Here is a 13,358-nt window from a genome sequence, read left to right as displayed (position 1 = left end):
TTATAAATACCTTTTTGTTAGCTTATAAAACTACAAGTGTTCCAAATTTATCTTCGGTTTCCAAGGTAAACCTGATGAACATTACATCTGTATCGACCATTGTTAGGTTTTTTAGAATTGACTTAAATACTTTCATAGAAAAGGAAGAATATCGCATTTTAAGGAATATTCCTGGAATTTGAAGACGAAGAATATACGATTAAAAAATAATCTACATTTTAATTGTACAGATTTTCCATAATTACCTTTTAAAAAGCTTAAGACAAGGGCGCTTCAGTTTTAGGAACGGTAAAATATGAAATTAATAAGTCGTCCTAGGTTTCTGAATTGTTACAATAAATGGGTAGTAAAAATTTTATATGGGACTAAAATTTGGTAACCGTTGCGAAAGAAGTTAACTTAAAATTTTAAACAATATCTTTTTTTTAAATAAATAAGAACTAAAAGTTAAGATTTTCACGAAATTATATATTTATACATGACAATTGTTTCGACAACATCGTGTCTCTATCAAATATAATCAATCAATCAATCTATAATTTTTTGTTGTTGTGTTTAAATCGAGGTTTAAATAGTGTAAAAAGAGAGATGATATGATAATTCCGCATTCTTTTATTAACAACTTCTTTATTCTAGGGGCTGGGAGTTATTAAAATTTACGTTATTGATTTCTGACTGAATATATCTTTGAGCTCACTTAGAAAAATTTTTGTCCTAATTTATGCAACTGCCCACCCATTTTACGCATGCTGGATTTTATCGCCATCGGTATTATCCCGTGATTCCCTTCTGGAGCATAGACTATTTATTATAATAATAATAAATCATGATAACATTTCAAAATGATCAAGATGCATTTTAATGTTTATATATATATATATATATATATATATATATATATATATATATATATATATATATATATATATATATATAACATTAAAATGCATCTTGATCATTTTGAAACGATTAAAATACACAAACCTCAAATAGAATCCCGCCGCAACATGAATGTTTTAAAAAATACATTTTTTCTTCTTATAATGAATTCCTCGCGACAAGTAAATGTGAGACATATATCTAATACTTAAATATCATGAATATAGTTTGGTCGTGGTCATATTTTATTTATTTGAAGACGATTTTTATCTCAAAAGGAAAACGTCATATTCTCCATTCTTGGACTTTTTCTCATGGCGCATACGGATGTTTACATCTTTCTAAATGAACGAAAAAAACTGTTCTTTCCGGTTACAAGGTTTCATTTCCGGCTCGGCTGCATCTCGGGGCTATATTTCCGACACAGTTATCCAAGTTTATCCACGAGGGAGATCCGTCGTCGACATGTGTCCTACTTACCCAAGGCGGGGGATCTCGAACACCATTCGGACAGCTTCTATATTTATTTTAAAACGATAAATGTGTTTTCTTGTGGGGAGACGTTTTTAAAATTGAATGCGTTGCTCGTTTTGTTCGTCATCTCCCGTTATAGTCAATTGCGAACACTACTATAGCTTAAAAATAGTATAATATTCACAATTTTGATTTGTAGCATTAATTTTGTGACATTAATTAAGAACTGACGGTTTCCTTCGGCAACAGCATTCCGACGAAAGCAAAGGGTTCGATTTTTTTTTTATTTAATATTGGCGTCCATGTTGATGCGGTGTTCAATCAATTTTCATGTGGATTTGCGGCTGCTAATTTAGATCTTCATGTATTGCAATGTTCCATTCAACAGTTGTTTTAGCTAATTAAGGTCATTTTCCGAAATTATAATTTGCCAAATTTCAAACCGAAAATGTCGTCGTTTTTCTGCCCAATATTTGATACGGAATTATAGACTTCCATGTGGAACCCTCAGCTTCTTCTCAAAATTCGCCATATACGTGGCCAATTAATTTTGGTTGTTTTTTTAGTTAGTTGGTTTAGGATGCATTTTTGAATTTAGTTGCTTTGTTAACATGATTAATTAGTTGATAGTATTTCTTCGACAGTTCATTGGAAATAATTGGAAAATAAATAGTTTCGAAGTGGTTTTTGAAACCCCGATTGGAACCGGTATTCAACGTTCAACATACAAAAATATAAGTGCGGTAAAAGTCTCTAACCGAAACTAATACCGCCGACTTTATTTAATTTAATTTTTTAATTTAATATTTTCGGAAATTCCCAAAATATGACTTATAATTAAAAGTTCTCTAAAAAAAATGAGAACCCAACTGGTTCACCATGCATAAGCAAATGTTTATGGGGCTTCTATGCAATTATTGGAGCGTAATAAAACGCAATTTTCATTTGTGTTGTCTGGTATAGTGGCGCCTAATCGAAAGTGCATAAAATGTGGAAAATCACCAAGAATATTTGAATTTTGAGTTTGATCCACATCGAGTGAAAATTGACTTTGCGATTTTGTGCATTTCACGACCTCTTTAGAATGACAGATTATAAATAGTTGTTTTTTTTTTATCATTTATTATGGGTATACAAATTTCAAACGCTAGTCACGTTTCATTCTCATTATTGCTTTTTGTTGCAGACATACGAAAATATGCCTCTAGAAAATCTTCTCGGTTACTCATATTACGGATGAAGGGGCACTGGTTTTAAACTTAATTTTAGGTATATTCTAAATGTATAGTTTTGATGAAGAGCAGGGAGGCTGGGGGACCAAACCACACAAAATTGTAACTAATTTATGGAGGCATAACCTTTTGCCTGAAAACCCACATCACGTACTCGGACTTGAATTTATAGAAAATGTATACAATCATACATTGAGAATATATAATATACATAAAACATAAAACGCTCTGTGGGCATCTGGACCTACATTAAAGCTGAACGAAGATTATCGCAAAAACTTATCACCAAAAGCGGGGAGTCGAAGAGGTGCAATCATCTGAGTAGATATAGCTATTGAAAAAAGATAAACTCCTCCAAGCTGTAAAAGGATTGCTTCATTAAAAAATCTTTGACTAAGTTTTTGAACCTGTTTATTGGGAGTTGTTTTGTCTCGAGCTTAAGTTTATTAAAAAATGGATGCAGTAGTAATTTAAACCTAGCCTACTCGCATTAAGACGGAAGAAATCAGTTCTGAGGTTGTCCCTATTCCGTGTTTTGTAAGGGTGAACTTTATTCTCATATAAAAAATCTGTTTGATTCTCGTAAGCGTAAACTAGACACTTAAGTATATAAGCGCTTGGCAGTGTAAGAATTTTAAGCTTCCAAATTTTAGATCTAACGTACTTTGAGATATGAGATATGTGATTATTCTAATTGTTCTACGTTGTAGGCCTGAGATTCTTGCTGCACAGACAGCGTGACCTTAGTTTATCATAAAGCAAGTGGGAGTCAATGAAAAATGTTTTTGGATTTTTTTTAGCAACTTAGCAATTTAGTTTAGGGTCTAAATGAATTCCCAAGAACTTTGCACTTTGTCCACTATTTATTTCGTTGATGTGCCCTTGAGAGAAGATTAAAGAAACTGTTTTCCCTTCGTTGAGGGTTAAGCTAATTTTTGTAAACTAGTCCTTAGCTCTTGTTAAGTCAGAGTTAGCTTCAGCAAGTGCTTCAATAAGATTTTTATTTATTAAGGAGTAGTTTTATACTCGACGTTTGTCACATGCTATGGGAATTGCCGTCAACACTTAGACAAACTAATATTTTTTAAAAAATCCCATAGAACGTGACAAACATTTAGCACGAAACTGTTTCTTCTTAAAACACCATGTACAAACTTAAATTTAAATAAAACTGTTTTTCATAACATCGTTTCTGAAGATCTAAAAAATATATATCCAAATCGAGTCAGCAGTTGGCGAGAAAATTGAAGCGGACCCAAATTTTAGTGGTGCCTCAATTTTGATGCGAACTTTATATAACGTCTCGCAAATAATTCCGCACCTCTAATATTTTAACTACCTATTCGGATGATTCGCGGAGGGATATGTCGCGTTCAATATAAAGCGACGGGAAAGAAATCCCAGCGTCCGCCGCCGGATAGAATTTTCCGTCGAAATAACTATCCGCTTTCGAGGAATTACGAGGGCAGGAAATTAGGCGTCATATGCGCAGCCCTCACGTAGCCGAGGATTACGGAAGACCCCTTCGGGCCATTTTATCCCTGCCGGTGGCATATAATGATTCTAACGCTTTATCTGGTCGCTACATGCATGCGAAGGTTACGAATTTGCGAGGCCTTCGATCCGTATTCCGTTCACCTTCGTCCCCGTGTGATATACGCGGGTCAAAAAGGCTCCCCCGGGTGCGGCGGGAAGGGAACGGACGGACGTGGTCCACCTGTCAGGTGGAATTAAAGAAAAGGCTCGGTGCAATCGGAAATGCAAGGCCCGCGCGGCGACCGTAGATAACGCGGGAAGCGTAATTCCCGCGGGATCAACACTTGACCGCTCGCGTCTCAATATTTAATGCGAGGGTAGCCCACTTTGAATGTGTGAGCTGCCGCTAAAGACTGTCCACCCCCGCTTCGGCCACTCGAGGACGCATGAATAATTGAACGATGCATCATTCGAGCGGCACGGGTATCGCTTCTCTGATCCCGGCTTACTTGCACGACTCATTAAACTCTGTGCGCTAATCCCGCTATCGGATATTGCGAGGGACCCGCGCCACTACCCCCGGCCTCCGCCGTCGTCGTCTCTACCGATCAATTCTGCACGATTTTCTCGAAACTTTCCGATAAAGCGGGCAAAGTGAAACTTTTTCCATGGGTGTGTTCATTATAAATCCCGGCCCGCCCTTCGTTTAAACCGATTGCTTCCTCGCCCGGGTTCATATCTACGCTCGGACATATTTTTTTTTTGATGCTTTTGGCGGGTCGCGTTCGAGATCGCTTAACCGGGATAGTTTAAGTCGGCTTATTTATTTCCGCGAGTTTATAAGTGCGAATTTAATGCCAAAATTAAATATTGCCGTAATGCTTTTTTTTCAACCTCCGTTTCCCAAAACTTGCCATGTCTGTTACTCAACAAAAACAACTAGTTTAGAAGAAGGAAAATGAAACATAAATAACTAATTATTTTATAATTAACAATATCGTTACCATTATTTGCGCGTAATTTTTTTTAGCAAACTGCATTTTAATGATAAACTTGTTTTTGGTTACTTTTTGGTGGAAATATTCAGGTAGCGGAAGAAAGAATTAAAAAAATCCTCTTATTTATAATAGTCATCCGACCAATCTTAGAATATACATCTGCTGCATGGACTGCTCACAAGTATATCGATCGGGATCGCGGGTGTAAAAAAGATACTTTTTATATGCAATAGAGACAGACACTTGAAACAAAGCGATGCAATTTTCCTCTATAAAATTTAACAATATTATTGAGTTATTACCCGTTTTAAATGAATGTATGTATCGTGCGTTCAATTTATCTTGGCAACATTGTAATTGGCTGTAACTTTTTTGTTTTTAGAAATATCAAAGTAAACAAATAACAAAATGTAGGGTTAGTAACCATGTTTTTTCCATCAAATTTTTGAAAATGGAACACCTTGTATATTATATATGTGTTTAATAAAATATCTCATTCCGATTACAGTGAAGTAATACACTTTATATTTTAGTCCATTCGTTTTTGACAAATCGGCAAAAATTGGAAGTTTTATTTACAAATTAAAGTAGAACAAAAACGCTGAAAATGACAAGACACCCTAAAGTAAAAATTCTTTAACTATTTTAAATACTGCTATATGTGACCACCATTTTCCTGAACACATTTCTCATACACTCTAATTGTATGATTGATTGCCTCTGAAATCCTTTACGGAAGTTATACGACATTATTACAAAGAGTTCTGTGCACCTGATTTTTTATGTGTCCCTAAAAGAAAAAATCCATTAAAGTTAAGTCGGGACGGCTGGCTGACCAACCCACTGTTCCGCCGTACCCTATCCAACCCCTGGGATATTTAACTTGCACAACATTGTGAGGACGGGCACCGTCTTGCTGCCAAATAGTCAGCCCCGATGTATTTAGGGGTATATGTATTGTTCTATTTGGTGCTCTAAGAGTTGCAAATGATGATCTCCAGTTAACTTTTGATTTATAAATATCGGACCCAAAATATGCCCATCTATTACACCATACTATACATTCACGAAAAACCATTTTAACAATAATGATAAAATACAAAAAAGTTACAACCAATTAAAATGTTATCAAGACAAATAGAACGCACGGTACATTCTATTCATATCACAATATCTAATTGCTTAACTTTACATATGTTCATAATTTTCTTTTAAAATCATTCAGCACTATGGCAGATTTAATATAGGCTAGTAGTGCATTATATATCATGAGCCCTTTATTACTTATACTTATCTTTTAATGCTAATTATTCTAAATTGATTCTCATCAAACCACTTCCCAAACTCTGCAATTATTACATGTACTTGTGTGCGTATAACTATGTTTTTCTGAACAGTGAAAATACTGATTTATTTTATTTTATCCTGAATTTTCAAACACTTTCTATTGGTTTTATAAATATCAACGTAAGTTTCTTTTGTATTCCCGACTATGTAATTTTATATGTTAAACATGGGCTATTCTGTAATTGAGCAGTCTTGTCTGTCTTTGAGTTTGTAAATAAATAAATTAACTAAATAAATACACAAATTGTCTCGCCACCTGAAGCAATATTTCAACAAAAAAAAAATGAACAAAAAGGAAATCTTAACTTTCAACAATTTTCAACTATAAACAGTTCAAGAGTATTCACAAGTCTTGTGCAAAATCAAATATTGTTCTTAGGTCGCATTTTGTTGGTTATCGGTTTCGCCATCTTAATCTATATGCGCATCGAGGGCACTCAAGTATACGCGCTTCCCAAATTGGATTGAAACGGTTAAGAAATTTCATATTAGATTTTGTGAAACGACATTGCATTAATTAACAACAAGCTATCTCTCATCCGACTCTCGATATTAGATAGTACCTCAAGCGGTGCGAGAAACGGAACTTCGTTAAAAAGTTCTAGAAATACGGAAAAACGAAAATTTCCAGGTTTAAGTTTTATTTTTTTTTTTCAGTTTATTTAAAAATTTGAACGTTTGCGGTTTATTCTTGTTCATGAGAGTTTTGGTCTTTTGCAATTTGATTAATCGGTTTTATTATCTTTACAAATACGTCAAGATTAAAGAAATAGTTTTTAAGTAAGTGAAAACTTATATCATATAGGTATTGCAAAAGGAACAAGTCTCCTAGAATTTGCATAAAAATCTGCCTAAATTTGGTTTGCAATTTTTTGTTTAATTTTGCTTGTAAAATTGATGAAAACGGTGTAAACTAACAGTTTTCTCTAAACGAAACTCGATCGTTGTCTATATGGTTATAGACCCTCTTTCCATTGTTTCAATTTTTTTTTCGAAAACTTAACGATGAATTCTAGTCCAGAAAAATGTGTTGTCCCCTATCAATGTTGAAAAAATAAAACAATTGTGCAAAATTTAGGTTTATTTCCGGATTTTTACTCACGGACACATTGCACCTATAGTTCACAAGCAATTTTTTAAAATTGTAGAGAGTTTGAAAAAACATAATCGTTTGAGACATTGTTGAGTTTTTAAAAGACAAACTGGTAGTCATTACTAATGGATGAATTATGTGAACTGACCAAGACCACGAACCATTCTGAAAAATTCAATCTTGTATAAGGTTATGCTAATTGCAGTTGCCAAACATCTGTGATGCTGACTGAGCTAATAGCAAGTACACCAAAACTGCTTATAAGTCGGGTAGTGGAATAACAAGCCCTGTCAAGAAACAAAAAATGATTTGGTCTAAACAACATAATAATAAATGGTCTGATGGGCGGGTTATATCCACAAGTGGAAAGGGGCCGTTGTCAGACGATAATCACGTATTCAATAATCCTAGTATCTAGTTTGCTACAATTGGAACAATTTTTGAAACATACGGATCCTAGTGTTCTCAATAGAAAACTTCACGTAACGATTCAGTTGTGAATAATAAAGCTGACCGAAACGTTGTGCCAGTTGCTTCTAAAGACAAAAGAATGTTGTTGGTTGTTGGTGTAATAAACAAAATCTTCCTATATAATAGGGATCGATACCTAACAGATTTAAATCTTTCTTTTTTCCGGTGTAGAACCGGAGCAGTAAATTGCCCAACACGATATATGTACCCCCGAGGTGCATTAAAATCAGCTATTGGAGGTGCTTACGGGGGGCACCCTCTTCAATTTTCTACCCGTTTCACATTCTAGATGTAGATACGCAAATAATAGCGCATCCGATGTGTGCGTGGGTGTGTGTGGCGGGAAACAAGGGCAGTTTCGGAATCCCAACATAATCATAAAAATCACTATGCATTGGTAGGAATCCGAGATATCCGCGGAGCGGAGATCTGATGTGTGGGGGAGGTCTTAGGCGGGCTGCAGAGGCGGCCCAGACGTTGCGCGCATAAGGGTTATGCCGCCCGGGAGAGACACTGAAGATGGGGTTATAGGTCTCGGTGGGGCTCTTGCGAGGTGTGACGGGAAATGAATGGATCGAGCACGCTGTTTTTCACGGAATTACGACCGCAGATTCCGGTTGGCAGCTAATGGCAGTCTAGCTGGTCTCTGCGGGAATTACGTTTCGTCTGAGGCATTAGCGTAACGGCCAAATTGCAACGTACTTAATCTGTTAAATTGGTTTTTGTTTTTGTTTTGCAACGGATCATCGAACGCGGCGGCCGCGGTAATTTTTTGAAAAATCTCCCCGTCCCCACTACCGACCGCCTACATTTTTTTTCCGATTACTCGCGTGGCCGGTTAAACACGTAATGCCTCGATGGACTAGTTTTTTCTGGTACAAGACGGATTTAAATTATGATAATTATTACATTGGAACTACCATCAACAAGCTCGTAATTTGCAATGTAATTTATTTATTTATAAAAATATACGGATCATGTTACTCGTTCGTGAAACATTTTAAAGATTTCAACCATAGTCGGACAACATACAGTCTGAATTAGATATCAGCTTTATGGTGCTTGGTACAGAAAAATTATTATAATTTATATGGCAATTTATTTAATTTGCTGTTTTAAAATATTGCTTATAGTATAAGGTAATTCAAACAAGTAAATCAAGTTAAATAAGTAAATCTTACAAAAATCATATGTAGATGATTTTTATAATACAAGAAGAAATATAAAAAATGAAACTAAAACCAATATTAACAAAACCAAAATTAAAACTAAACGGGCCAACCAGATAGATTGCGTAAAACAATTCAAATACCTGGGCACGAGTATTAAGGCAGAATCCAAACTGGAAACAGATGTCTTTTTTTGTTCTTCGTCGTTTTAATGGAAAACTAAAATACAGAAATGTACGGTTGTGAGACCATGAAGAACGACTAAAGATATTTGAAAAGAAGATGAAGCAACAAGACAATACCAAATAAAAACTAACCAAAAGCTCAAAGCACTGTATACAGATGGCAATATAATGAAGGATGCAAAATGCAGACAGGAGACTACGGTTGGTTCGTCACGTATGAAGAATGCCAGAAACAGAATGGCAAAACTAGTATGGGTGATGCCCACAAGGAAAACGTCATTTAGCTCGACCACGCCTTAGGTGGAGAAACAACATTGGAACAGACCTAAGAGTCATGAGCTTTCAAGATGGTCTGGACAGAGAAAGATAGAGGAATGTGTTAGAGTCGCCAAACACCCACCTAAGATTGTGAAGCTAAGGAGGAAAGAAGACAGAGAGGCCAGATGCGGTTGCAATTTTGAGGATAAAATGGCAAAATAATCAACCTCGCAAATATTAACTTTAGACGTCGTGAAATGGAATACCCGTAAGTCACGCACCTTCAAGGGCATCTCTCCAAAGCTAGTGAGGATAAAGTTATGCTAGAGGTTCGGATGAGACTAAATTAACATAAACATAAGATACTTCAGAAATCCCTTTTCAACGGATAATTATGATGTTATGATTATGTTATGATTGATCTTGTACTAACCAAACCAATCACGTTCTTTTACGACTTTCAGGAGATCTTTAAACATACCCATTCATGAATAAATTCGCAAAGTAATGATAATAATAATAATATCAGTCAATAATAAGTATCATTGCATCATTGCATATGAATTACCACATACGCACAAATTTGAAGTTGTAGTTATGGTAAAGTATATGAACTAAATTTGAGAAAATTGACCAAAATATAATACCTACAACGAATGTAATACAGTGCTGAAGTTTTGAGATGTTTAACTCCATTTGATTTAAGATATAATAATAATATTACAAATTTTTCAGGATTAATGTTATATCTAATTGGAGATATTTTAAGGAGACAGTCTCTATATAAAGGAAATCATTAAATTCAGCCGAAATAAACTGCTATAATCCCGGCTCTGACACGTAAAGCTGACGAGAAGTTCACGCCTCAAATATCATTTACTCCGTAGCGACATGCAGGAATTATCACACGTTTCGGTCCGCCCACCTGCCATCAATTTATTTGATGCTTAAAAAGCCCTCCTAGCTACGTAGCTGACCGGAGTCGTTGTCAATCACTAATTCGCCTACTTTTTGAATTTCAGCATCCGTACCCTTCGGAAGATCAGAAAAAGCAGCTAGCGCAAGACACCGGCCTTACGATACTGCAAGTTAATAATTGGTAAGCTTGTTTTTTATTGTCTCTTTTGATGTTATCTCGACGGAAGCTTGAAACGGAATTTCATAAAATTTAGATTAACTGCTAATAAGACAATTTTTTTAATTGGTAAAAAAATCGTTAAAAAAAAGTCCAAGAATTTATAATACTGAAAAATCTAGTTAAACGGTTCAAAAATTATTCTTTTTGGACACGTTCTGTCTCCATAATAAAGCCTTTTATTGTATTATTACCGAACATCGATGAACTTTTTTTGGCATTCTGTATATCCCGCCGAATATTAGTAACAAACTATAGTTCTTGGACTATATTATAATTCTTGAATATGGAAAACGGCTTTTCCTTTGAACTTTTGATCTATCCCGGTCAGTTTGATGGTAAAATAGTAAATAAACAAAATTATAATTATATATGAGTGACAAGGAGTCGTTGACACAAAAACTAAAACTAAAGTAATCTATTTCAAACAGACGTGATAAAATAATTGTCCCAAACTAAACTCAACTGAATCCTAATTTTGACAAGCTAATACATGTATATTTTATTTAATGACACGTTTCGACTATACGTAGGATATATAATAATAAACAAAGGTAAAAATAATCATTCATACTGCTGTAACATTCACTGAAATTAAAAAAAAATCTTTAAACATGTATGAATTTTACGATCACTAAATAATTAACGGTTTGACAAACGAACAAACTAGAACTCGGTATCGAAAACTTCGCAAATAAATCTTTATTAACAACAAAATTGTAACAACATTAATTTTTGGTTAAAGTTATTTGAATATTAGCTAATGAAGCATTTTTCATGGTTGCATAAAAAGTACCTAACTCATCTAACAAACCAAAATTTATTATTAATAATAATAAATTACAATAATAGTAATAGAAATAGATTAGGGAAACAGTCACGGTAATTCGCAATACTCACAATGTCCCTATAACTTGAGTAACTTAATTACCTAAACAGTAAATACCTGCATTTATCGTTATTATCAATATTATAATTTTCATTCATTTTTTTTATTATTTTATCAGAATAGAATTTTAATGCAGTACGTATTTTCTGATTTTTTAGTTATTTCCAATATTCGAAGACAAAAAAAATTTAAACTATTTCTTTGCAAAAGTAATAAGGGTAAATCGTACTTATTTCATTTTTAACAAGATCATGGAAATACAACTTAAGGTATGAATTGCTTTGAATTTGTTTTTCACTTTATCATTTTTATTTATTTTTTTAAATATTACGTTTCCACCTAACGCACTAAGCTATGCTATTTGAGGAAATGTTGTTGTTAGTAGTGTTCTTAGAAAAAAAAACTTGTTGCAGTTTTTAATACTTAATGGACGAAAGTATATCGAAATTTGTTGATTTTTATTTATAATGGAAATAATAATTGTTGATTTTTTTTTTAACACGAGGCGACGTTCCTACACCTTATTTGGTTTTGGAAATTTGTTTTCTTCGACAATAGATTAGGCGAAAACGGGTTTCGGCAATGAAGAAAGCGGGCGTTCTCGGATATATATTCCTGGTAAAAGCGGAACTGGTTGCCAAAATTATGCGACGGGTGCCGCGCCACAGAGTTACGTGATAAATTGTGTACTGACATAATGGCATTATAAAAATCGATGACAATTAACGCGTGCGCCCCGCATAACGGCTGATGTGGCGAGCGCCATTTCCAGCCGTAATCTCATTTGCAGCGCTGCCAGGGGACGAAATCTAATTAGCGCGGAAAGCTGATCGGTAATTACTGCGATTAATCAATCCATTCCTATTCCGGAAACATTTCTTTCCACGTCACTGTGCCGGTATATCGACCGTGTATACGCGAGACCAGCCGCATCTGATTCGGCGTTGTTGTATATATTTGCTTTTCCATTCCGGGAATTATTGTCGCCATAATTAAAAACGTTAACGGCAACTAATTAAGCCTCGCACCGAAAATCCTCCACCCGAGCGAATTTATGTTGTTAACTAACAATAATTATTCACCGCCGTTGCGAACTGCAACAATATAGAGAGCTGTGCGAATTGCATATTTCGATTATTTAGCGACACCCTGTTTATGTTGTGGGTCGACGTTCCCGAGGAGGGTGTAAGCGACGCCCTCCAGAATTCATCTGCAGGAAAAGGAAGTCATTCCTGAAATGACGGGGAATGTTATTAGCCGAGGATTTCTTCGAAAAAGTGAGATTTCTGCATGATTTGAAAGGTTATATTTTCCGTTTTTTTTTTAAAGCGTTAATGAATAAATATTTCGAAATATTTCGTTTAGAAATCCATTCAATAAAAGTATACTTTAGCGTTTATTTCTACACATTTTAGCACTTAATCGCTTTTAATTTGTTTATTTCAGATGAAATTTTTATACTGTGTTCTTATTTAATGCTTTAAAAAAACAATTTCACACATCTGATCCACTTCAGACATTTTCGGGATGTCACCTCAAGGGTTAGGGAGCCATCGGATGTTTTCGGACATATTTCCCACTCCTTGACTTTTGAGGTTTGTCAATTCTGACGGTCATGTCAGTCAATGTATTCGTGTTGTTTTGCGAAAATGTACCCAAAAACTAGCGGTCGTAGAAAAAGTATAGTACGCAACACGTTCGGTAAACTTGTTAAGTCTCTCGTGAGTCAAATGCCGTTTACCGCACTTGTTG

At 34.8% G+C, this 13,358-nt stretch overlaps 1 protein-coding gene across 1 annotated transcript in view; it reads left to right on the top strand.

Moving 5' to 3' along the window:
* Positions 1-13,358, top strand: part of LOC132708325 (homeobox protein homothorax-like) — a 71,911-nt gene that overhangs the window by 23,739 nt on the left and 34,814 nt on the right. The window contains exon 4 of the mRNA XM_060680593.1: positions 10,605-10,681. Coding sequence (XP_060536576.1) covers positions 10,605-10,681 — 77 coding nt within the window. The remainder of the gene's footprint in view (positions 1-10,604; positions 10,682-13,358) is intronic.

The sequence above is a fragment of the Cylas formicarius genome, unplaced genomic scaffold (assembly GCF_029955315.1).
Source record: "Cylas formicarius isolate icCylForm1 unplaced genomic scaffold, icCylForm1.1 PGA_scaffold_10__41_contigs__length_53128322, whole genome shotgun sequence".
NCBI lineage: Eukaryota > Metazoa > Arthropoda > Insecta > Coleoptera > Brentidae > Cylas > Cylas formicarius.
The sequence above is the reverse complement of the archived record's forward strand: the minus strand, read 5'-3'. Positions and strand labels throughout refer to the sequence as shown.